This window comes from Oryx dammah, unplaced genomic scaffold (assembly GCF_014754425.2).
Source record: "Oryx dammah isolate SB20612 unplaced genomic scaffold, SCBI_Odam_1.1 HiC_scaffold_11227, whole genome shotgun sequence".
Classification (NCBI taxonomy): domain Eukaryota; kingdom Metazoa; phylum Chordata; class Mammalia; order Artiodactyla; family Bovidae; genus Oryx; species Oryx dammah.
Window position 1 is genome coordinate 2,134,438 of NW_024080620.1, and position 25,785 is coordinate 2,160,222.

The following is a 25,785-nucleotide window of genomic DNA, read 5'->3' on the forward strand; positions in this document are numbered from 1 at the left end:
GAGATCATAGTCCCTGAAGTTTCTCAACTAATACAACAAATAAGATAGAGAATGTCTGTCCTTGATCGGTACATTCCCTACTGAGAAACAGTGCATCTAGATCTTATACAACAGAGATAAAAAATGAGCCGCTGAAGAATGTGACTCCTTTGAAAAACAGTGGTCATCTGGTGCCTGTCAAGGTAGTTGAGTGATAAGAACAAATGGAATTGTACTTAAGGAGTTCTGTTGCTTAAAGGCTTTTTGGAGTTTGTTTTTTACTGCTGTGTAGCATCTCTGAAATCTTTGTGGAGACTCTGATATGTCTCAGTGACTATACTTAAAATGCTAAACCTTGTCATGGGGAGCCGTTGGGGCTGGAGGGAAGAGGATAAGGTAAAGACAGGTATTTCTTCCCTTAAACTCTGCCTCAGCTGCTACAGCCATCTGGGTAGCTGCCAAGCAGAAAAGAAATAAACAGAAAAAAAGACTCCAGAGCACACAGAGAAGAGAAAAACAAGAAAGCTAAGCAGCTTGTGAGTGTGGGCTCTTTTATTTGGAAAAAAAAAATGTATTCTATAAAAATCAATTATAACATGGATCTATTTGGTTAAAAAAAATCAAAGGCAAGTTTGTATGTTTCTGGCCCATAGCAGTGTATGCCGTGACATTGAGGCAGCACATCTTCCTTATAGAGTCAGTGTGTGTGTGACTGTCTTGGAGATACTTTAAAGTGTTTGCAGGTAGCAAATGCTAAACCGCTTTTGGCTGTGGTAAGTTTCTAGACTGGGTATCTGCCGCTTCACATCAGTATACTTCATAAATCTCCTAGAATCTTTTACTGATTCTGTATGCCCCCTGCCAGCTCTGCATCCTCTGTCTTCTTCAGAGGACAGCCCTGGGCTACTGGAGTGGCTGCATCCTCAGGCACAAAGAGCTTGGAAGTGTCAAGGAGCCTATGTGCCCCCAGGGTGGCCAGTAGCCATGTCTAACTGGAGCAGAGTGTGTGAGCCCAGAGTCCTCCAGGGAGGAAAAATTCTAATATAATTTAGACTTCAGAGTTTCCCCTGAATGTGGGCTGAGGCTGAGACAGTGCTTGAAATAGCTCCCTTGATTGACTTCTTCCCTTCCCTTCCCTGCTTCCCCCACACTGGAAGAACTTCTCCTGGAGCATATTCTTATTTCATCACTTGCCTGTGCATCCTCATCTCAGCATCTGCTTCTGGGGAACCCGAAAAAAAGACATTTCCTTCTACACACACACGTGCACGTGCACACACACACACAAGCATTATTTAAAAATATTTATTAAGTATCTAGGTATTATGCAAATACAAAGATAACTGATGCTGGGAAAGATTGAGGGCAGGGGAAGAAGGGGGAGACAGAGGATGAAATGGTTGGATGGCATCACTGACTCAGTGGACATGAATCTGAGCAAACTTCAGGAAATGGTGAAGGATAGGGAAGCATGGAATGCTGCAGTCCATGGGGTCACAAAGAGTCAGATACATCTGAGTGACTGAACAACAACAATAATGGCTATTTTTACCATACTCAGCTACCAGACTATACTAGTATGGTGGGTGTTGCAATAGATAAAAATATAAACTTTATGTACAGAGAATACTATGGCTACCCAAGATGATATTGAAATAAGTGCTCCTGCTGAACAAGTAAAAGATTATTCCATTTCTTCTATAACAAAACAGATAGTTTTTTTCCAATGATATGGCTTTCAAAAAATAAATACTATTTGTTTTCAAATGTGACTTTCTACTAAAAATTTTTATAGACTCACAGATTACATCGATTTTTCTTTATCATGATAAGTATGTGGAATATATGGGAAAAGGGAATCAAATCTATTAAACTATATTTAAAATGTCAATATGATTAATTATGAACATAATTCCCACAAATAATTATTAAATTTTCCCTTATGAAAATACAGTGATATCATCATTTTTATTTTTCATAGATGGAAAAACTGCTTCATCAACCTCATCCAGAAGTCACCCATATTCTAGTTCTAGTGAAGATGAATCTGCACTGAGGGACCAGGAGACCCATGCTGAAAACAGTCCACATGAAAGTGTCAGAAGTCCATCTTCTCAAGAGTTGAGTGAAAATGATAAGCCAGGAAAACCCTACCTTCCAACTGAAGATTCTCCAGAAATTGAAGAACAAGAAATAATAAAAACAGATGTGGAGACCAAGCCTCTGCTGATAGAGGAAAATCTGGAGAATGTTCTTGAACAAGAAGCAGAGAAAGGAACTGGAGTGATTGCAGAGAGCTTATTTGAGAAGTCCAGGGAACATGTTTCCAAGGAAGAAAAAGAAAAGAGTAAGAGTAAGCTTTGGGAAGAAAGCACTGCTAAGGTGAAGGACAAAAAGGCAGGTCCCCATAGGGTGGATAAAGGTGGTAAGTATGGCCTTTGAGTTGACCTGCCATTGTCCCTGTGCATGGAACCTGATCTTGATCACTGCATTCTGCCAAAGCTTGGGAAATACTGTTGTGATAATGCCAGAAGGATTCAATTTTTTCCTATTTCTGTCTATGTCACATAACCATACATGTATTTTCAGCTTGCTGTTTTCCTCCTACTGCATTTTAAAAATTACTTGATAATTCTTATATAGCTTGTCTCCTATTTTCTGTAATTCCTTCCTATGGCAGTTCTATCTCAAAAATCAAATAAAATACAATACATGTCTGAAGGCAAGGGTATGCGTGGCTTCTTAGAGGTTGTTTAATATTAGCAATGCCATTTGTTCTTTTATAAATATGCAGTCATCTGTATATGTAGCTAACATTGATAGATGCTTCCTATGTAATAGTGCTAAGTACTTACATATAGAAACTCGCCTAATCCTCACAGTGGTCCAATATCCCCATGAGTTAGGTTCTCTTGCCATTGTCTCTTTTTTTAACAGATGACAAAATTGTGGTTTGGAGAGGTTAAGTAAGATGTCAAGGATCATATAGATAATAAGAAACATTCCTAGGATGTGAATTTAGGGAGAGTGGCTCCAGTTTCTGAACATCTCCTATTGCATCTGTGCAGTAGGAATTTAGAGTTAAATGAAAATTTAAAGATTTCATAGAAATCTCCAAACTTCATTTTGAGTTGTCTGAAGCTGAGTAACTTTCTGATCCAGGAGTTTCCTGGGTGTATAGGAAGTTCAATGTGACACTGAAAGTCTTAAGACGTGTCCCAGGATGATCAGGCCCTGATATCACAGGCAGTGGAAGGTCTGATACTTTTTCAACACTAGGAGGACAGTTAAAGGACTGAGTTGTGTCCTGTGGATATTTGGCTCTCACATAGCACCCCGTGCCTTATATCTCTCCCATCTCTCCATCTGTCTTCTCTACCGACATGGTGAGCATTCTTTTTGACTCCAATGTAAAATTTGTTGTCACATTTTAATATTACTAAAATCCATCTATGTTTTAAATCTTATAATATTTTTAATGTCTATAATATTTTTTTAGAAACTTAAAAGCTGTTATTAAACCACTGGGGCCCATATCCAGGAATTGAGGATGTCAAATAGTTATCTTTCCATTCAACTATCATCATTAACCTTCTGCCATGCACCATGGTCAATAAAAAATGTGTAAGAGAGGGTTTCACTAGAAAAGACCCTGATTCTGGGACAGAATTGAAGGCAGGAGAGAACAGGAACGATAGAGGATGAGATGGTTGGATGGCATCATCGACTCAATGGACATGTGTTTGAGTAAACTCTGGGAGTTGGTGGTGGACAGGGAGGCCTGGCATGCCGCAGTCCATGGGGTTGCAAAGAGTCGGACATGACTGAGTAACTGAACTGAACTGAACTGAACTGAAGAGAGGGTTTCATCCACAAAATGTTAAAAGGAAGGCTTGGCATATACATAACTGGACAAGGTCAGTAGTCATGTACAAAACCAGAGAAAGTACAAATGAAAGTTTCAAAGGAAGAGAAGGCCCATTTGATAAAGAACACCTAGAAAGTTTTCATGAAGGACATATTTGAGGACTTTAAAGGTTAGATAAGATTTTGAAGGTGGGATGGAGGAGGATAAAAGCATGCTGAATATGGGGAAGTAGCAAGGGATATTAGCTTAGTTAGTTTTTTTTTTTTTTTAGTTCAGTCGCTCAGTCGTGCCTGACTCTTTGTGACCCCATGAATCGCAGCACGCCAGGCCTCCCTGTCCATCACCAACTCCCGGAGCTCACTCAGACTCGCTTCCATCGAGTCAGTGATGCCATCCAGCCATCTCATCCTCTGTCACCCCCTTCTCCTCCTGCCCCCAATCCCTCCCAGCATCAAAGTCATTTCCAATGAGTCAACTCTTCGCATGAGGTGGCCAAAGTACTGGAGTCTCAGCTTTAGCATCATTCCTTCCAAAGAAATCCCAGGGTTGATCTCCTTCAGAATAGACTGGTTGGATCTCCTTGCAGTCCAAGGGACTCTGAAGAGTCTTCTCCAACACCACAGTTCAAAAGCATCAATTCTTTGGCGCTCAGCCTTCTCTCCAGTAGGATATTAGCTCAGAATAAGTTGAAAACTCTGATGAACAGTTTGACAAACTTCAGCCCACAGGCTGAATCTGGCCTACCACTTTTCTTTTTGTATTGCCTGTGAGCTAAGATTTTTTTTTTTCATTTTTAAATAATTGGAAAAAATCAAAGGAATATGTGATAACTTATGAAAATTATAATAAATTCATATTACAGTTCCAGAAAATAAAGTTTCATTGAAAAGAGTCATGCTTATTTATTTACATATTCTCTGTTGCAGCTTTTGCTCTACAAGGACAGAGTTAAGTAGTGGCAACAGACTTTATGGCCCTCGAAGTCCTCAGGATTCACTGTCTGGCCCTTCACAGAAAAAGTTTGCCAATCTCTGCCCTAGAATGATAACATTAAGACCCTCTACATTTTCAAAATGATTTTGCCATATGTGAGTTAGGATTCTTATTAAAATACATTTGAAGCTCTTTAATAAAATAATTCAAAAGTTCGATCTTGGATTTCATCATTCAGTTCTGGTACATGGAATATAATCTAGAATATTTGTACAATTTAGCAAACAGCTGACCCAAAAGGTAGAATGTTAAAGTTCAGTAGCAACCTTGACATTATTATTTCATTTATTTCCACATCAGAAAACTAGATTGTTTACTTGGATTTATGAAAGTAGACAGCTTTCTGTAAAATAATCTGCACATAATATGGGCTCTAATTAGGTGATGCATAGACTAATAGAAGCATTCGACTAGAATCATGTCACTTGGAAAAGAGTGGGTTTTCTCTTTGGATTTGTGAAATGAAAAGTGTACAGGTTTTTTGTTTTTCTCAACTATTATGGGAAATCTGTGTTCTTGACTTGATCACTTCTATAGTTTTAAAACATTTTGTTATCTTTTCATTCAAATGAGTTCAACATTAGATGGCAAGGTTTATGACTTTCTTATGATCTAATGTGTGAAGAACTATGGCTGGAGGTTCGTGACATATTACAGGAGGCAGTGATCAAGACCATGCCCAAGAAAAAGAAAGGCAAAAAGTTGCTTGACGAGGTCTTACAAATAGCTGAGAAAAGAAGAGAAGCTAAAGGCAAAGGAGAAAAGGAAATATATACCCGTTTGAATTCAGAGTTCCAAAGAATAGCAAGGAGCGATAAGAAAGCCTTCTTCAGGAATCAGTGCAAAGAAATAGAGGAAAACAATAGAATGGGAAAGACTAGAGATCTCTCCAAGAAAATTAAAGATACCAAGGGAAATTTTCATGCAAAGATGGGCTGGATAAAGGGCAGAAATTATATGGACCTTACAGAAGCAGAAGATATAAAGAAGAGGTGGCAAAAACAGAAGAACTATTCAAAAAAGATCTTCATGACCCAGATAACCACGATGGTGTGATCACTCACCTAGAGCCAGATATCCTGGAGTCTGAAGTCAAGTGGGCCTTAGGAAGCATCACTAAAACAAAGCTAGTGGGGTGATAGAATTCCAGTTGAGCCATTTCAAATCCTAAAAGATGATGTTGTGAAAGTGCTGCACTCAATATGCCAGCAAATTTGGAAAACTCAGCAGTGGCCACAGGACTGGAAAAGGTCAGTTTTCATTCCAATCCCAAAGAAAGGCAATGCCAAAGAATGTTCAAACTACCACACAATTGCACTCATCTCACATGCTAGCAAAGTAATGCTCAAAATTCTCCAAGCCAGGCTTCAACAGTATGTGAACTGTGAATGTTCCAGATGTTCAAGCTGGTTTTAGAAAAGGCAGAGGAACCAGAGATCAAATTACCAATATCCATGGATCACAGAAAAAGCAAGAGAGTTACAGAAAAACATCTACTTCTGCTTTATTGACTACGCCAAAGCCTTTAACTGTGTGGATCACAACAAACTGTGGACAATTCTTCAAGAGATGGGGATACCAGACCACCTGACCTGCCGCCTGAGAAATCTGTTTGCAGGTCAAGAAGAAACAGTTAGAACTGGACATGGAACAACAGCCTGGTTCTAAATTGGGAAAGGAGTATGTCAAGTCTGTACATTGTCACCCTGTTTATTTAACTTATATGCAGAGTACATCATGTGAAAGCCGGGCTAGATGAAGCACAGGGTGAAATCAAGATTGCTGGGAGAAATATATAACCTCAGATATGCAGATGACACCACCTTTATGGCAGAAAGTGAAGAAGAACTAAAGAGCCTCTTGATGAAATTGAAAGAGGAGACTTTAAAAGTTGGCTTAAAACTCAACATTCAGAAAACGAAGATCATGGCATCTGGTCCCATCACTTCATGACAAATAGATGGGGAAACAATGGAAACAGTGAGAGACTTTATTTTTGGGGGCTCCAAAATCAATGCAGATGGTGACTGCAGCCATGAAATTAAGACACTTGCTCCTTGGAAAGAAAGCTATGATCAATCTAGACAGCATTAAAAAGCAGAGATATTACTTGCCAACAAAGATCCATCTAGTCAAAGCTATGGTTTTTCCAGTGGTCATGTATAGATGTGAGAGTTGGACTATAAAGAAGGCTGAGTGCCAAAGAATTGATGCTTTTGAACTGCAGTGTTAGAGAAGACTCTTGAAAGTCCCTTGAACTGCAAGGAGATCCAACCAGTCTATCCTAAAGGAAATCAGTCCTGAATATTTATTGAGAGGATCCTGACGTTGAAGCTGAAACTCCAATACTTTGGCTACCTGATGCAAAGAACTGAGTCATTGGAAAAGACCCCGATGCTGGGAAAGATTTAAGATGGGAGGAAAAGGGTAAGACAGAGGATGAGATGGTTGTATGGCATCACCAAGTCAATGGACATGAGTTTGAGCAAGCTCCAGAAGTTAGTGATGGACAGGGAGCCTGGCGTGTTCCAGTCTATGGGGTCGCAAAGAGTCGGACACGACCAAGTGACTGAACTGAACTGTGTGTACGTATGTTCCAGAACTCTTTTGGTGTTTATTTTTCATTAATAGCTTACAAAATAACATTTAGGAGATTGTGAAAAGTGGTCTTCAAAATATCTGTGGATTTATCACACACAAAAATCACTTTCAACATTTGGTCAGGCTTTTTATTTCTAAAGTTAGAGTTTACAAATCTATGTTGTCATATTTCTATAAAATGTTGTATTTTGCTTTTTATTCATAACCTTATAACATAAATATTTTTATGTTATTATGTAATCTTCATGAATATGTTTAATGTCTGTGTGTTATTCCATCCTGTGTTTTTTTCATAATTTTACCATTTCCCTAAGTTTCCCCTATTTTCACTACTGTTAATAGTATGCTAATATCTTATTACCTAAGATAATTTAAAATTAATAATTATTTTCTTAGACTAGTTTCCAAGAAGTTTAATTTCTGGATCAAAGGTAATAGACATTTTAAAGTTTTTGAAACAATTTTTTTCTTATAAAAGATTGGTTGAAAAGTTTTCATAATACAGAATGGATGAGAATACGATCAAAGCTAGGGTCTTCCTTGCCTGGCCTTTTCTCTATTTCCTGAGCAATATTTTCAGTTCCTGAGCAACTGTGGATAAGTATTTTTTTGTGTGCATGATTTCAGAAAAGTTTCTCTCTATATAAACATATCTAAATGTATCATATTATATATATACTGCTGTTGCGTTGCTTCAGTCGTGTCCGACTCTGTGCGACCCCATAGACAGCAGCCCACCAGGCTCCCCCGTCCCTGGGATTCTCCAGGCAAGAACACTGGAGTGGGTTGCCATTTCCTTCTCCAATGCATGAAAGTGAAAAGGGAAAGTGAAGTCGCTCAGTCGTGTCCGACCCTCAGCAACCCCATGGACTGCAGCCTTCCAGGCTCCTCCGTCCATGGGATTTTTCAGGCAAGAGTACTGGAGTGGGGTGCCATTGCCTTCTACATATTATATATGTATACAGGTGTCATTTTTATATGCAGATAGAAACATGATACATTTTGTTTTACAAGTTGTTTTCACTTAACACTATATCTTGAATATCTTTTCATATCTGCATATATAACTGTACTTTTATTCTTATTTACTGTACATTTTATGCCACTGTATCGCCTTAGTATCTTATAACTCTGCAACTTTTCTTAAATAATGCTTTCTGTGTAAGAATTGGTAGATTTGTTTTATGGCCTATCTTCCACAAAGGAATAAAATTTCTAGGTTAGAGAGACCTAAAGGCAGAGAGATTAAAGGACAGTGGAAAATAAGACATTTATAAGCAAAATAGCACAAGGACCTTGTAAAATACTCAGGATAATGTAAAAGAATTATGGTATCAAAACCTCTAAGGATTAGTAGATTAATAACAGTTGGGTACTGATGTTTTTAAGATAAACTCAAGGAAATGATGCAATAAATTTGTAAATATTTAAAATAATAGGTAATAACAAATATTCTCAAAAGTCTTTATATGAGTAAACATTCCTAAGAAAATTTCAGATAAAATAAACCAGATCTTGAATGCATCATGTGTTATATTGATGCCAAGCAGAGAGGCTATGGTGGTTCCTTCTCCTTAATTAAATCTTCACTTAGGTGGCTGAGGGAGAAAGGGATGGAACCAAAGTTATGTGCTTGAAATGAAGGTCATTTAGGTGACTCTGCTGCAAAACTTAGCTTATATAAATTAAACCAGAAAGCTAGTGAAGATTGAAATGTGTATATTTTAATATTTTACTTAGCTCCCTGATTAGAACCTTAGGTTGAAATGAAATGGGGGCTGAGATAATGTGTAAAAGATTCTATCTCATTTTGCATAGCACTGAATTAATCATTTTCCACTAGACTTCGAATAAAAATTGTGATTATGTTAAGAACGTCTCAGTGCCAAAAAGTCACACACAATTAATGATGTTTTGTTGTGTCTAACTTAATATAACTTAATCTGAATTGTTTTCACTTATAGCAATGGATAAATTTGTAAAGTACTGCATTTAATGCCTTCATACCTTTCACATTGGTAACATAAAGTGATAGCTTCCTTCTAAGTATTTTATGATATGTCACACTTAATTAGGTTTTGTCCAGTCCACCAAAAAATCAGGTGAATTTATAGAAAAGATAAGTCGTATGCAGTGAAGTGGGTAAAGTAAAAGATTATAGTTTCTAGCTACAATGAGAGAGTGTCCTTGGGAGTTAATTCAGTATTATAGAGCATAGTGTTATTTACATGTATTTAGTTTTCTCTGTTATTTTTAGTTTAAGCTGTCTTAATGCATTGTGACACATTGTATTCTCATGGTGGAATAATTCATGTGCCTTAATTTGTGAAGTTAATATAATTCATACATTATGAATATAAATAAAATATTAAGAATAAAGTTTTATATAATGTAAAATGTATATAGAAGTAGGCATTTTATACTTTCATATTTGAATCAGAAGAAGTCATAATGCTTGGCCAAGTAATATAAACCTAAACAGTAGGATTTAAATAAAATGCAATTTTATCATCATGTAGGCAGGATAGAATGATCTTGATGAAAGAACAAGAAAATCATGCATTAAGAGTTGCAGTTCTAAATACAATTTCTGAGTGAATTGTGAAAGCATATAGCTATTTGTTTTCATAGATTCCTTCTGAAATATTTGTTAGGTATCTGTGTTATGCCACACTGTTCTCGGTGTGAATGTAACAAAGTGCTTGCCTATATTGAAGTTTATATTCTGGGAGGAGATATGCCCAATAAGTGAAAAACAAACATGTAATGGGGCATATGGGCTAAGTGCTAGCAGAAAAGAAAATCAAGGCAAAGAGATAGAGTCATGGTTTGAGGAAGGGGTAGTGTTTTTTAGGGCTGGCCTCTTTCAGTGAGGGGACACTTGGGCAGAGAGGGAAATGAGGTGCAGGGGTCAGTTACTCTGTCATTTGAAGAAGAAGCACAAGAAGCAGAGAGCCCAGCAAATGCAGAGTCTAAATTGGGGGCATAGTTTTTGAGTGAAGAATTTGGAAGGAGGTCAGTGTGACAGAAGCAGAATGGACAAGCTGAGAGTGGGAGAAGATGAGGCCAGAGGGAAAAAAAAACCTTATGCCATTAGGAGGATTTTATTCTGCAATAAGAAGTCACTGGAAAAATCAGAGCATACAAATGACATAAGCGTAAAGTTTTGAAAAGATTATTCTCGCCACTTTGTAGAGGATAGACCTTAGCTTTCTGAATCTGTTATCTTTGAACAGGTGTGGTCTTGAGGTGTAATTAATCCTGGGTTTTTGTAAGCCATGTTTCAATGCCAAAGGTAACATACGAACATCTTCACTGTGTAGGTAGATGATGTCAGGCATGAATTTTGTCTCAGTGAGTTGCTGGGAAGATAACTGATTGGCGACACAAAAAATGATCAAAGAACAGTCATAGTTTTCAAAGTGACCAGGAACTTGGCATAAACCTGGGTATATATTTACTCTGTTTATATGGCCTTCTTCAGTTCAGTTCAGTTCAGTTCAGTCGCTCAGTCGTGTCCGACTCTTTGCGGCCCCATGAATCGCAGCACACCAGGCCTCCCTGTCCATCACCAACTCCCGGAGTTCACTCAGACTCACGTCCATCGAGTCAGTGATGCCATCCAGCCATCTCATCCTCTGTCATCCCCTTCTCCTCCTGCCCCCATTCCCTCCCAGCATCAGAGTCTTCTTAGGCTCTTAAAATTCAGATAAACAATTCTTGGCAAAACTTTCTTCTGATACAGAATTGCTGGTTTGTTTAGCCTCAAAAGAAGCAGAGGAAAGGGAATGAATTTAGAAAGCTTGCCTACTAATATTGAAAACCATACCCTTGCCACCACTTTTCAATGACTAAATTATCAAATTTAGAAGGAATTGGTGGAAACTGAGAAACTGTCTATAATAGTACAGGGACATAAGACCCCTTATCATTAGAGGTGAAATTATTAATTGATAACTCCTTTTTTGAAGAACATAGAGAAACATATATCAAAAGTGTCTAAAAGTTATCATGTTCTTTGACCCAATAATTCCAAGAATTTATACTGAGGCAATAGTCAGAAATAATAAAATAATTATGAGCTATATTTGAAGTAGCTTTATAATCACAAAAAATAGAAACAATTCAACATTTAACACCAGGCAATTGGTTAGCCAAATTTTAGTAAATCTTTATTAGAATAGTCCATGCAATTATTGAAGAATAGTTCTTATTAAATGATACATGGAAACAGTCACAACATTTTGCTAAATGAATAAAATGGGATACAAAATGTTATCTATAGAAGTAGTAAAGTAAAAAAAAAAATACTTAGAAACCTGCCAAAATGTTGACTAGTAGTTGTTTCTGAATGGTGAATCTAGGATATTGTTGTTGTATTTAGTTGTATTGTCTCTGCATTTTTAAATTATTATTATTTCAAGCTTCAAGTAGTGAATATGTACTCTTTTCATACTTGGGGAAAGTAACATATATTATTTGTAAAATGTTTGTTTCATAATAGAAAGCTAATACTGTAATGTAATAATATTTTGGTATTTTAAAAATATCTCGAAGTATCCTATAGCATTTGAGTGGAAAAGATGTTTTCCTGTGGAATTCTCTGTATGAGCCTCTTCCATTTTGTTGCAGATGCTATGGGAACTGACAGTTCTCTTTGCTTTTAATGGTCATCTATATAGCAAGGTGAAGGAGCAGAGCCTTGAGGGAAGAAGAGCTAAATAGACAGAGGAAACAGGGCAATGTGTCACACTGCTGACACGGGAGTCTCAGCAGGCACTGTCCTCCCGTACAGTAGGTGGGAAACAGTCAAGGTTAGACACCGGCTGAGGTCTTGCTTTTAAGTTTCAGTTTCAAAAGAACATCTGAGAAAAAAATGACCAAGTGAGGCCTTTTCTGATCTCGCACCTAATAAATCCTTGATGCTCAGGCTGGTGTCCCATTTTTGCTAAATCTGAATCAGGCAGCACCTACCTGTACAGGCTGTCACTGACTTCCAAAACCTAACCCTCCAGGGGCAAGCTAGCTGACATGGGCAAGTGGTGATTACAGTCCTGAGAAAGAAGGACTACATGCTTCAGGAAATTCTGAGTGAGTCTGTAATTTACAGATTATGCTAGTACTGTTTGGCTTCTTAGAATAGTCTTTTGGTTCAATAGCTGCTAATCGTTTATTTTAGTTATTATTATTGTAAATCATATTAAATATTTTATTAAGGTATCATTGACACACAACATTATATTAATTTCAAGTATACAACATAACGATTCTGTAACTGTATAGTAAACCATATTTCTTTATAGCCTGTGGACTGCTTGGGGCAAAGCTTAGATGTCCTGTTGGCTCTGATGAAACAGAGCTTCAGTAATTGATACCAAATCAGATTCACCTCCACCCTCCTGTCCTGCCAACCGTGGGATTTCTGTTGCTTAGTAGGTCAAGCAGATTTGTACACAAAGACCTAAAACACTGTTTATTTAGACTCTCTAGTTAAACAGTGCCAGCATTAGTATAGTAGGAAAGACGATATCTAACTTATACATACTATGTTATAAAGTTACTAAAATAAGGATTGACTTGATTAAAAAAAAAACAATGATAACCTAATTGTCATGAGTTGATGTCATCTCTAAACTATATTATTATTAAAAAAAAAACTTTTTATATTTGGTGGATTGGATGAGTGAGGAAAACTGATGCTCAAAGACTGCTTACAGAGAATACATTTGGCCTATGTGATGAACTTCTTTCCACTTCCACCTTTTTTTCTCTTAAGATTAATGCAGTTAAGTCATTCCATTTTTTCCCTGAAAGTTATGTGAACCAGATCTCTCACTCTTTGTTTCCAAACACAGAGGGATGAGTAAGTAACTAACTGCCTCTTAGCAACTCACCTTAAACTGAGCAAGGGATCACATTCTAGTTCTGCTTTTCTTGAAGTACAGTCTCTGGATCAACTGGATCAGCCTATCTGAGAGGAAAGAAAGCAAGAAAGTAAGAGAGAAGGGAAGCAAAGAAAGAAAGGGAGAAAAAGATAGGGAGGATATTTTGGAGAAACTATGTTTTTATATAAAAGGGATAATCTAGGTCTAGTATTCTTCTGTGAGCTTCTGTTAACCAGGAAGTGGTGTAATGATAGCTGTCAGAGATTTAGACACAGGATCCGATGATAAGCAAGGGATATAGACAAGGACGGACTGTAACCTGCCAGGCTCTTCTGTCCATGGGGATTCTCCAGGCAAGAATTCTCCACTCTCCAGGAGTGGGTTGCCATGCTTTTCTCCAGGGGATCTTCCCAACCCAGGGATCAAACCCAGGTCTCCTGATTGTAGGCAGATTCTTTACCAACTGAGCCTCCAAGGAAGCCCTATTAGATTCTTAGGCACTTGCTAATAAGTTAAATATAAACATGTTCCACAGGTATTATTTCATTTAATGATCCCAATATAATCACTAAGATATCTCTTTTTGACAGATGAGTATACTGAAGCTGAGACTGAGCCTTAAGCTAAAGAACTTGCCCAAGGTGACACAGTTAGTATGGAACTTGAACTCTTTAGGTCTTTGTGTTCCTAAAGCTCAGTGCTAGTAATCAGTGCAGGTAAACAGAAATGTCTACAGCAGCTTTTACTGTCAAATTTATGGGAATTATGCAATATCTTTTCTGCTCTGTCCACAGGGAGTGTTGGGGTCACATCACTGAAATATCTACTAATGGATGAAATGCTTATAGTATAGTCAGTTCTGGTAGTTTTAGAGATCTAAAAGAATAGTGATGATTGGGATTATAAAAGCCATAACACATTTCTAAAAAGGAAAAGGCAACTAAATTCCTTTACAGTCGTTTCATTGCATGTGCCTTTGGCAAATCTGTCACTGCTTCCGGCTGTTGCCTCTTTTTTTTTTTTTTTTAATGTAAGTTTCTCTTTGCATGGATTTCTTTACTTCATGATTTCCTATTTTGTTTTCATTTTGAAATCATAGCTTGAACATTGTTTAATCCTGACATTTTAAAAACAGGGTCTTAATGTGAATGCTTTTAAATTAACCCCACTTGCTGCTGTTTCACTTATAATGTTTGCTTGACTTGTTTTTCATTCCTTTTGGTATTTTATGTGGCCTCCAATCAGTTGAACAGGTAGCAGCTGAAGCTGTGGACTCTCGCCTCCACTACTGCTATAACCCCAAGTCCGCTGTTAGCAGCACAGACGAAGGAGAGAAGCTCTCAAGGAAGCGGGAGGCTGACGCGGGTGCAGGTAAGGGTACATCATTACCTAGGAAAGCTCTTCAGAAAGCCTCTGCAAAAGGCAGGCCATTTCCATCTTTCATCTTCTTATCCTGGTTTCCGTCTTTCTTTTCTTTTTGACCAGTGAATGTGATGGCAGGAGGTGGTTGAGAGGCATTAAGGGGAGCTTTGGAGCTGACATCAGATATGAAAGTTATCATTCTTTTTTTTGAATACACTGGTGCCTAGAGTTTGTTTTTTAAAAAAGGATTTCAGATAGTAAAAAAAAAAAAAAGGGACTGCAAATAACAGAAAATATTGGTAGGGATTTTCAGACCAATCTTATTTCTTAGCTTGTCGCCCAGTTAGGTGGATGTGCCTAACTGACCCATTGGAGACTTGAAGAGCCCAGACACATTTCATGATGATTTATTTGAACTCCTCATTTTTTAAAATTAGGCAAGAATTCATTGCCATCAGCAAATGACCTGGCTCTGGATGATGAGTATTCCAGCTGCAGGAGTGCCAATTAGAGTGACTCAACAGACCATGACTCATACATATCTAGTCACACAGCCTGTGTCCTTGAAATCAGGTTTCCCTGTATTTAGTAGATAATTTTTTTAAAATACCCCGATTTGAATACATGTATGTGTGTGTGGAAGTAGGGGAGGGAGAGGGGGCTTCATTGGACTCATCATGTGGTCACATTACCCCCCACATCCAGTTTTTAGTGATGGGCATCAAGCCCTGTAAGGTATTTGAGATTTCACTCTATTTTCAAGCAGACAAATTAGCCAGTTTCACAGTTGCATCAGAAGATACAAGATTCCTGGGTCAGAGAAAAAGGACTTTGTTACTCAAGACAAATAGTAGCAGCCAGATGATTTGCACTTAGACTGGCTCCCTGAGTTCAAGCTCCCCCAGGGAATGTGGAGAGGGCCAGGTGACACCTGAACTTAAGTGGACTGAGTTGCAGAAGGACTCGGGGCTTTAAGAATCCAAGTCTTTCATAGTGGGCATTCAACCAGAGGAGTTCTAATATACCTCCCAAAACTTCTGCAATGCGGGCAGAGTAGCTGTTGTCTATTAAATCTGATTCAAGCAAGAAAATATTGCATATTGTATGCAGTGAGAGGGGAATGTGGAAGGAAGATTTGTTAGGGCTCTCTGTGTGCCAGGCACTGTGCCAAGCATTTTATGGTTTGTTCTTAAAAAAATTCTGTGAGTCAAAGATTGCTATTATCACTTTATGGATAAGAGAATGAATACTTAGAGATATGTTTCCCAAGTTCACACAATTATGTGGCAGAGCTGGCATTCTCACCCAGATCTGTCTGACTCCCAAGTACACACTCAGTCACTAAATCAAACTGCCCCTGTTTGTGAATATTGCTTGGTTTCTTATATTCATTATTTTTTTTCAAAAGCCCATGAGGTTACTAGCAAAAACACGTCATGTTTTTGTATTGATATTTCTTAGAAGGGCTTCAATTACGCTTTCTCCCTTGCTTCAGGAATGTCATGTCTGACTCCCCTATGTGTGTGTGTGTGTGTGTGTGTGTGTGTAATAACTCAGCTAGATGCCATTACCACTTTTAGGCACAATATATTATTACATAGTGGCTAGGCAATTTTATTACCCTGTATTCCTGAATGTTCTTTAATTAATCCATAAATTTAGAGGTCAACTTAGCAAAACAGAGGACTTGGCTTAAATGTTTTTTATAACTATTGAAGTATACTTTCATGCAGGAATTTGAATAGTAATAGACATGCTATTAAAGAGACTTGATATGTTGTTTCTCATGGCTTTCATTTAATTTTGTTTTAAATCTAGTAATCTGCAATGAAATAAAACAAACAGTATTCTTTCAGGTGAACTGGCTCCATGGAAGCCCATTTGGCTCTACATTTAATATAATAAATAACTGCTGTGGTATGCTGAGGACCTCCTATAAAACTTAACGGCACCCTACTGATAGACCTGAGGTTTCTGTTGTGCTGTGTGCTTAGTTGTGTCTGACTCTTTGTGACCCCAAGGACTGCAGCCCCCTGGGCTCCTCTGTCCATGGTGATTCTCCATGCAAGAATACTGGAGTGGGTTGCCATGCCCTCCTCCAGGGTATCTTCCCAACCCAGGGAGATCAAACCTAGGTCTCCTGCATTGCAAGTGGGATTCTTTACTGACTGAGCCACCAGGGAAACCCCCCAAAACTGGAGTGGGTAGCTTATCCCTTCTCCCGGGGAAGTTTCTGTTACTCCTTTGAATGAATATATCAAAAGTTACCTTCCAAATACATTTTTAAAGGGAAATGTAATATCAGCTGTTATTGTCTAACTTCATAATGGCTTGTTTAATAGCTCATAAAAGGCCAAGAGGAGGAACAAAGGACAGCCATGTGTGGTGTTAGGAGAGGAACTGCAGTTATATAGGACAGTCTCAGATGGAGTAACAGAGTAAGGATGAAGTGAGTAAGATCAGGGCTTTTGCTTTCTGGGAGATTGTTGGTGATGGGGTAGGGGTGAGATGGTTAGCCAAAAGGGCAAGCAAGAGAAAACCACGAGGAAGACACACTTGCCTACTTTATACATTTATACCATTTGGAAGTTGGCTCCCTGGCATTATAACTTATTTTGTAGAATCTATTCCAGTGTCTTCTACAAACAAAGAAGATTAGATTGATAGAAAGCATAGAGAGGACCATTTGAGAAGCTCTAATCTCCCTAAGTCTGATACTGTTTCCACTGTTTCCCCATCTATTTCCCATGAAGTGACGGGGCCAGGTGACATGATGTTACATTTCTGAATGTTGAGCCAACTTTTTCGCTCTCCTCTTTCATTTTCATCAAGAGGCTTTTTAGTTCCTCTTCACTTTCTGCCATAAGGGTGGTGTCATCTGCATATCTGAGGTGATTGATATTTCTCCCAGCAATCTTGATTCCAGCTTGTGCTTCTTCCAGCCCAGTGTTTCTCATGATGTATTCTGCATATAAGTTAAATAAGCAGGGTGACAATACACAGCCTTGATGTACTCCTTTTCCTATTTGGAACCAGTCTGTTGTTCCATGTCCAGTTCTAACTGTTGCTTCCTGACCTGCATACAGGTTTCTCAAGAGGCCAGTCAGGTGGTCTGGTATTCCCATCTCTTTCAGAATTTTCCACAGTTTATTGTGATCCACACAGTCAAAGGCTTTGGCATAGTCAATAAAGCAGAATAGATGTTTTTCTGGAACTCTCTTGCTTTTTCGATGATCCAGTAGATGTTGGCAATTTGATCTCTGGTTCCTCTGCCTTTTCTAAAACAAGCTTGAACATCTGGAAGTTCATGGTTCATATATTGCTGAAGCCTGGCTTGGAGAATTTTGAGCATTACTTTACTAGCATGTGAGATGATTGCAATTGTGCGGTAGTTTGAGCATGGGCTCCCAAATCACTGCAGATGGTGATTGCAGCCATGAAATTAAAAGATGCTTACTCCTTGGAAGGAAAGTTATGACAACTTAGATAACATATTCAAAAGCAGAGACATTACTTTGCCAGCAAAGGTCCGTCTAGTCAAAGCTATGGTTTTTCTAGTAGTCATGTATGGGTGTGAGAGTTGGACTGTGAAGAAAGCTGAGCACCAAAGAATTGATGCTTTTGAACTGTGGTGTTGGAGAAGACTCTTGAGAGTTCCTTAGACTGCAAAGAGATCCAACCAGTCCATTCTAAAGGAGATCAGTCCTGGGTGTTCTTTGGAAGGAATGATGCTAAAGCTGAAACTCCAGTATTTTGGCCACCTCGTGTGAAGAGTTGACTCATTGGAAAAGACTCTGACGCTGAGAGGGATTGGGGGCAGGAGAAGGGGATGACAGAGGATGAGACAGCTGGATGGCATCACTGACTCGATGGATGTGAGTTTGAGTGAACTCTGGGAGTTGGTGATGGACAGGGAAGGCTGGCGTGTTGCGATTCATGGAATTGCAAAGAGTCGGACACGACTGAGCGACTGAACTGAACTGAACTGAACTGAATCTCCCTAAGTATTATTCTGCAGTTGAAAATTTAAAATGCTTTGGCCTTTGGTCTGGAATGCTTTTATTTATTTTGTGTGGATCACTGCAACAGAAATGCACATATTTACTAAAGGATAAGAAATCTATCTGGAGCCTTTTAAGAAATATTGAACTTGTATTTATTGAAGTATGATAGCTAACACACCCAGATTGGCAGGAAAGTATGGATGAGAAACTTATGAAATGCTTCAAGTAGGTTATTTATGTTGAAAATTGTCCCAGACTACAAAGTCCTGTCTTGCTCTGTGATCCTCTTTTGCCAAAGGCAAATCAATTTCTGAAGGTAGAGGGGAGGTATTCTGACCTACAACACAAATTTGTATCTATAGTATAAAGTCTTACCTTGAGCTATGAAGTTATTTGATGACTAAATTTGGATATAGTGGCTTTAATGGGCAGAGAAGGCAATGGCACCCCACTCCAGTACTCTTGCCTGAAAAATCCTATGGACGGAGGAGCCTGGAAGGCTGCAGTCCATGGGGTTGCTGAGGGTCGGACACGACTGAGTGACTTCCCTTTCACTTTTCACTTTCATGCATTGGAGAAGGAAATGGCAACCCACTCCAGTGTTCTTGCCTGGAGAATCCCAGGGACAGGGGAGCCTGGTGGGCTGCCGTCTATGGGGTCACACAGAGTCGGACATGACTGAAGCGACTTAGCAGCAGCAGCAGCTTTAATGGGAGCAATGTATGGGATAATGATCAGTTCATATTGTATTATGATTCTTTTGCTAAATGCTCACATGAGTACAAGAAACCTAGGCTGAGAACGAGCATATTATGGTCCTGTAGGGAACAATGATTGCTAAAATGAAATCCTCACTATTTTCCTTGTTGCATAATTTTTTCTGCAAGTCCTAATATTTCATTTAAAAGTGGGATATATGTATGTGTGTATGGGTGTGTGTGTGTGTATAAGAAAGAGAGGGAGGGAGAGAGATTTTATTATTCTAATACATGGGGTTTTTTTTGTTTGTTTTCAACAGTTCTGATGTTCAATTTCCTTTAATATCAATGTGTGTCCATTAAATTTGATAGCTCTTTTTTTTTTTTTCATCACGAAAAGCCATTATTAAATCATGGTGCATGTTACAGCTGATGGCATCCTAGAATTGAGGAAATGAAATGTAATATCAGTAGCCCCTTGATATTATATATAAATATCTCTTATATATAGAAAATTATATGTAATGTCTCCTCCTGCACTTTGATTAAAGTAACCTTGATTTCTAACCTTATTTTATAGCATTGGATAGGAATCTAGTGGTGGAGGAAAGGACTGCACTGAGCTCAAACAAGAAGTCCAAGCAAGTTGCATCAGAAGAGCATACCCTGGAGCTGAAAGAAGCAGCGGAGGAAGGTGAAGGTCCTCAACACAGGGATGCTGACACAGAAGGAAAAGGGGATACAGCACTGCGGGGAAAAGCCGGGGTTAATGAGGTTCCCTCAGGGCAGGGGAAGCCAAAAGTAGAACAGCTGGCATTAGTAGGACAGTTTACAGAGGAAAGAGAGCTCTCTCAGGGCATGGCAGTTGAGGCAGAGGCAGAAGCAGAAGGGGATAGAAAGCAGGATAAAGAAGGGTTAGGTGCCAGAGAAGGAGAAGTAGCAAAAGACTCTGGAGGTCTGAATGAAGGTGAGGCTGCTGAGGCACAGGCCTTGATGCAAACAGTGCTGGAGATGGAGGAGGCAGCTTCTGAAGGTGGGCAGGCTTCAGAGAGGGCAGTGCTGGCAAGCCAGGCAGCAGCTCTGAACTCAGGGTGTGCTCAGGAGACAGCGGCCCTAAGAGAGGCAGTGAGGCCAGAGAAGGAAGAGTCTGAGAGTGCGGCTGTGAGTGTGGTTGGGTCTGCAAAGCTGGGCATGCAGGACAGTGAAGAGGAAGCATGCATAGACCTAGAGGACAGGGAACCCATGAAAGACGCTACATCTGACAGAGAGGAGGGTTTAGAAGAGGCAATGCTGGGGCGAGACGAGCCAACCAAAGAGAGAGAGGCAGTCACAGGGATGGAGACACCTTTGAGCTCCTCCACTTCTGAGAAGGTTGAGGCTACTCAGATGGGGAGTTCAGTGGACAGCCTGGAAGGACTTCGTAAGGACCAGGTGGAAAAGGAGGGGATGGTGATGGAGTCAGAGTCTAATAAAGATGATGACAGGAAAGAAATGTTACCTGAGGAATTAGACTCAGAAAAGAGAGAGAGGAGGAAAGCTGAGAGGTCAAAAACACCTCTGGGGGAAACTGAATCTGAGAAAGAAGAGGGGACAAGGGCAGAGGTGCTTCAGGATGAAGGCACTTTAGAAGAGGAACAAAATCTTAAAGGGAAAAAGGGGGAACCTGTGCAGGAGGAAAGACCAGAGGAAGAGACCGAAGCCTCCCCAAATGAAATGGAGTGTGATGCCGAGGATGAAGCAGCCACGGGGGCACCCGCAGTGACTGAAGACGCAGGGCAACGAGGAGAGGACTCCCTGAGAGACAAGGAGGTTGGCATGTTTGAAGCAGCCCCTGGATTTGAAAATTCCCTAGAAAACATAACGGTTTGGGGGAAGAGGGAAGGTGGGGAAAGACTGAGAGATGCCGGAATCACAGAGCACAGAGGCTCAGCAGAGCTGCTCTTTAGTGAGAGTGTGGCCCGCGAAGAGCAGGAAGAGGAGTGCCCCCCTGCAGGAGAGGGGGTGTCAGGAGCTCCCGAAACCAAGTCTACAGAGAGGGTGCAGACTCCTAGGGATGCAGGTGAGGCCCAGGGGTCTGCAACCAAAGATCAACACATGGTCGCTAGCCAGGAAGGGAAGAGTAAAGACGGGCCTTTAAAGGGGCCAGAGGGAGTAGCCAGCACAGCCTTGACCCAAGATGTTCCCGAGGGAGATTCCACGATGGCAGGAAAATTCAGTGACATGATGGATGAGGACGCAGAGGAGGAGGGGGATAAAGAGTGCACACTGGGGACAGGAGTGCCGAAGAATGGGGACCCTAAGGGGGACAGGAGCGTGCGTGGTATGGTTATGACTGTGGAAGATCCCCATCAAGGAGCAGGAGCCTCAGAAGAAGCTGCAGAGAGGGAGGACGATTCTGCTGAGGGGAAGATAGAAGCAAATAAAGTCTCCTCCTTTTCAGATGTTGCTGGGGAGGAAGTTTGGCACACAGTGTATGAGATGCCAGGAGAAACAGCAGCTGCAGAGAAGGTGGCTGTAGAGAGGACAGTGCTGAGCAGGGAGGATGAGTCAGTGGCCGAGGAGATGACTGCGATTTCGGCACTGGAGGCTGAGGTTGAGGCTCCAGAGGAACCTTCTAACCTGGAAAGGAAGGTTCCAAAGCCAGGGGCAGCTGGGGAGGCAGAGAAGGCTGAAACCACTCTGGAGGCTGAGTCTGAGGTGGTGGGAGAGGAGGCAGGGATGGGGAGTCCTGATGGGGAGCAGGAGCCAGGGGAAGCTGAAGAATTTAGACTGGAATTATCGCAAGAGAGCAGGTCAGAGGCCAGGAGAAAGAGTCCACAGGACACAGAAACACTCCCTGAAAAGCCCAACTGCAGGGAAATCCAAGAGAAGCAAGAGCGTTCAGTGCAAAGAGGAAGTGAGGACCTGGATGTTTCCTTGAGTTCGGGAAAGGCCTAAGAGACTTCATGGCTGATGGTGAGTTTAAGCCCCACCTGTTTGCAGGATTACACAGATCTCCCACCTGGGGCCTCTTCTCCTGTGGGCTGTCTCATCCCTTTATCAGTGCCTGCACACACAGGCTTCAGTCCCAGGGGCTGCTGAGCCCATCAGGATAGGGGCTGGGCAAGATGGACAGGCAGACCAGAGGCATACAGGGACCCATTTCTACCCCCTCTACAACTCTAAATCCCAGCCTCTGTCTTTGCAAGCACAGCTCTCAAGCAGTGAGATCCTCCTCCTCTCCCTTACAGGGCCAGGAAGATGGATACAGAGGAGAGCGTGTGCCATGGGGACAAAAGGAAAAAGGCTTAATTTGCCTTTAAACGGGATCTCTGTCTTTATTTCTGAAGTTCTGTGAAGTTTAATAAATATATATAGCATAAATTAATAAAATATATTAAAATATTTGAAGCGTGTTAAAACGTATATCTGTAAAATACTGATGATTATAACCAAAGACCAAAATTATTTCTAGCATTTCCTTGTATTTCTATTATTTGCACGATGTATACTTAATGCCTGGTTTCTACTATTCTGAGTGATTATATTCATAGTTCTATCCTTTTTATTGTCTTTCAGGATATTTTCAAGATGTCTTCCAGAAGACTTGGAGTGGAGGAGAAGGATTCACCCGAATATCTCACCAGAACTTTTTTTTAATCCCTGTGCTTGTCTGAGCGATTCCCAGTCTGCCAGCTGGTCTGTAGCACCTCACACACCTTGAGAAGAGGTGCTCAGCTCCTTCCTAGAGTGCTGGTTTCTGATGGAGGACTGGAAGGCTCTTACCTAATTCTACACAGTTAACATGTCTATATTCAAATTAAACTGATCATTTTCAAATGCTTGACTTTTACCAAAGATTACCTGAAAGGCCCAGTCCTGATATCTGGGGTTTCTTTAAATTCCTATTTATTTATAATCACATATTAGTCCCAGCTTCATACATGAGCATTTGATTTAAAATCTTTGGCTTTTTCTGTGAAAATGAGCTCTAAATGTTCTTCCAGGTACCTTCAATGCTAAAGATTGCTCCAGACCTGTAAGCCCTTCTCGAAAAGGGTTCCATGGCATGTCTATTTACTAATAAATAGTCATGCTTTCTATTTATGCCAGATCAGTAATTTAACGTCTAAATCTTATTTCAAAATGCCCTTTCTTTCTGCATGTTTCTATAGTCTTGCTTTCTGAGGTGAACAGGTAAAGCTTGTGGCATTTTATCCTTGGGGGACTTATTTATAGGGCCACTCAAATTAAATTAATGTAGTAAATAATTTAGCTGAGTAAAATGAGTAACAATCATTATAGCAGGTAAACATTGCACATCAGCCTATATGCCAACATTTGAGACTCTAGACTCTGGTTGGTGTCATTCAGTGGAAAAGAAACTCGGATTAAATTAGCATGCTGCTCACCTTCCCAGGTTCTGTTATTTCAAACCTGTGAACTAACCCTGCAGTGCATTGCAAACCAACAGTCATGACTGCTTTCTAAATTACCCCTGGCCCCCATATCACTAGAAATAGTTGTGTAGCTGTGTCTCTTGGGGATTTAAATTTCCCTGTGACATCTCTGTTCATACACCAGTGTCTCAAAGAGCGCATGTTTTGCTATCTTTTCATTATGTAAGGAGGTGAAAGATGTCCTAAAGCAGTGATTCTCCAGTTACACTACATTAGACTTTCATGGGGCACTTTCATGAATGAATCAATCCTTGATCCTACCCCAGGGATTCAGATCTAATTAGTTTTAGATGGGTGTAGGCATTAGTTTTTTGTTTTGTTGTTTTAATTTTTCAGTTGATTTTACTGTGTAGAAAAAGTTGAGAATTGCTGCCCTAATCATTATACAGTCCACACTGGTTGCCCTATGTCCCTAAAAATCAGGCATATTATCTTTATTTTTTTTTATCTTTAGAGGTGTGTTTCATTTTAATAAAGGAGTCATTCAGTGATCAAAGGTATTAATATAATGGACCAGTGGTTCGCAAAACGAGGCCTTGATCAGGATATCAGCATCACCTAGAACTGTTCCAAATACAAATTCCTGCCTTCATCTCATACCTATTAAATTGGAAATTCTGTGGGTGGGGCAGAGCAATTGGTGTTTTAACAAGCCCTCTGGGTAATTCTGATGTACACTATAGTCTGAAAACTGCTGTCACGGACTATTGATTGTATTGAAGATTAGTCTCAGTTGGAAAATGGATTGCAGAAGTATCGTGAACTTTGTCTCTTTCTGTCTCTTCTACCCTCTGTGTCTCTTCTCTCTTTTCACTTGAGGAAATGATGGTCACTATAAAAGTGATGACCTCAACTTTAAACTCATTTTTATTATGACTGTAATGATATATATGTGAAATCCTTCTGCCCCGCCCCCTTTTAAGGATGAACATCACTCATGGCACATCATAGATCTCCACTGTCTTACATTATAAAATAGGTTTCCTCTCCATTATATCCAATTTCATTTATTACTAAGCTGCATTTGTGTGGAGTTCTACAGTATTTTTTCTTTGATCTCAACCTCATTGCTACAGAGCACTTTGAATATATAGCACCTTATGGGAGAGATTATGAACTTGTTAATTCCACTGAAGAATTCATTTTGTACAATGTGCTAAATGGAAATTGCATTGGATTATTTTATATTTAACACATTCCATCAAAACACATTCTGTAAAATTATACTACAATCTGCATGTGGGTTTAACTGTGAAATTCAGTGTTGTGATAGTTTAATGAAGTGAATTCTTTCTCTGAAAATACTATGTTGATAAAATTATTTATGTGTTCAACTGAACTGATTTTTTCCCTAGTTTCATCATTAAAAGCATAAATTAACCATATGCATATATATAAGACATACATGATCCTTTATAAATAAGACTAGACTTTTAAAATCTTCTTTGTCATTTCCTTAAAATTTAAACTCCACAGAGTAGAGCAGAGAGAATTATTTTCATTGGTCTGTATTTTTGAGTATATGTGTTTATATTCACTCTATATTTACATATGTCTTTCACATACATGTAATAACGTCAGAGAGGAAAACTGTTATCACTATTTCATAGATAAGCAAATAGAAGTTCAATTAAGTAGCTTGTCTAAAATCATAATCAGTCTCAGGTCTTCTCACTCCAAACTCTGACTTTTTTAAAAATCACACACACTTCCTTCTAGGAAGAGGAATATTAAACACATACTAAGGTATTATATGTGAATCTTTACATATTTTTATTTACTTTGTAGGGATAAAAATCAAACCTCATTAATATATAATGTATCAATAAGAAAAGGGTTACTGTTCCAGTCAGTATCAACCAAAGAATATGATAGATTATTTAAATAATTCAAAAGAAAAATAGACAACCAAAGTAAAGATAGGAAGAATTAGGTTTTGAATTTCTTTCTTTTATT

General features: G+C 39.5%; 1 protein-coding gene across 1 annotated transcript in view; it reads left to right on the forward strand.

Moving 5' to 3' along the window:
- LOC120861095 (glutamate-rich protein 3-like) overlaps window positions 1-25,222 on the forward strand; it is a 125,303-nt gene extending 100,081 nt beyond the window's left edge. The window contains exons 12-15 of the mRNA XM_040236757.1: window positions 1,961-2,404; window positions 14,572-14,697; window positions 19,971-22,345; window positions 22,949-25,222. Coding sequence (XP_040092691.1) covers window positions 1,961-2,404; window positions 14,572-14,697; window positions 19,971-22,327 — 2,927 coding nt within the window. The 3' untranslated portion in view covers window positions 22,328-22,345; window positions 22,949-25,222. The remainder of the gene's footprint in view (window positions 1-1,960; window positions 2,405-14,571; window positions 14,698-19,970; window positions 22,346-22,948) is intronic.
- The last annotated feature ends 563 nt before the right edge of the window (window positions 25,223-25,785 follow it).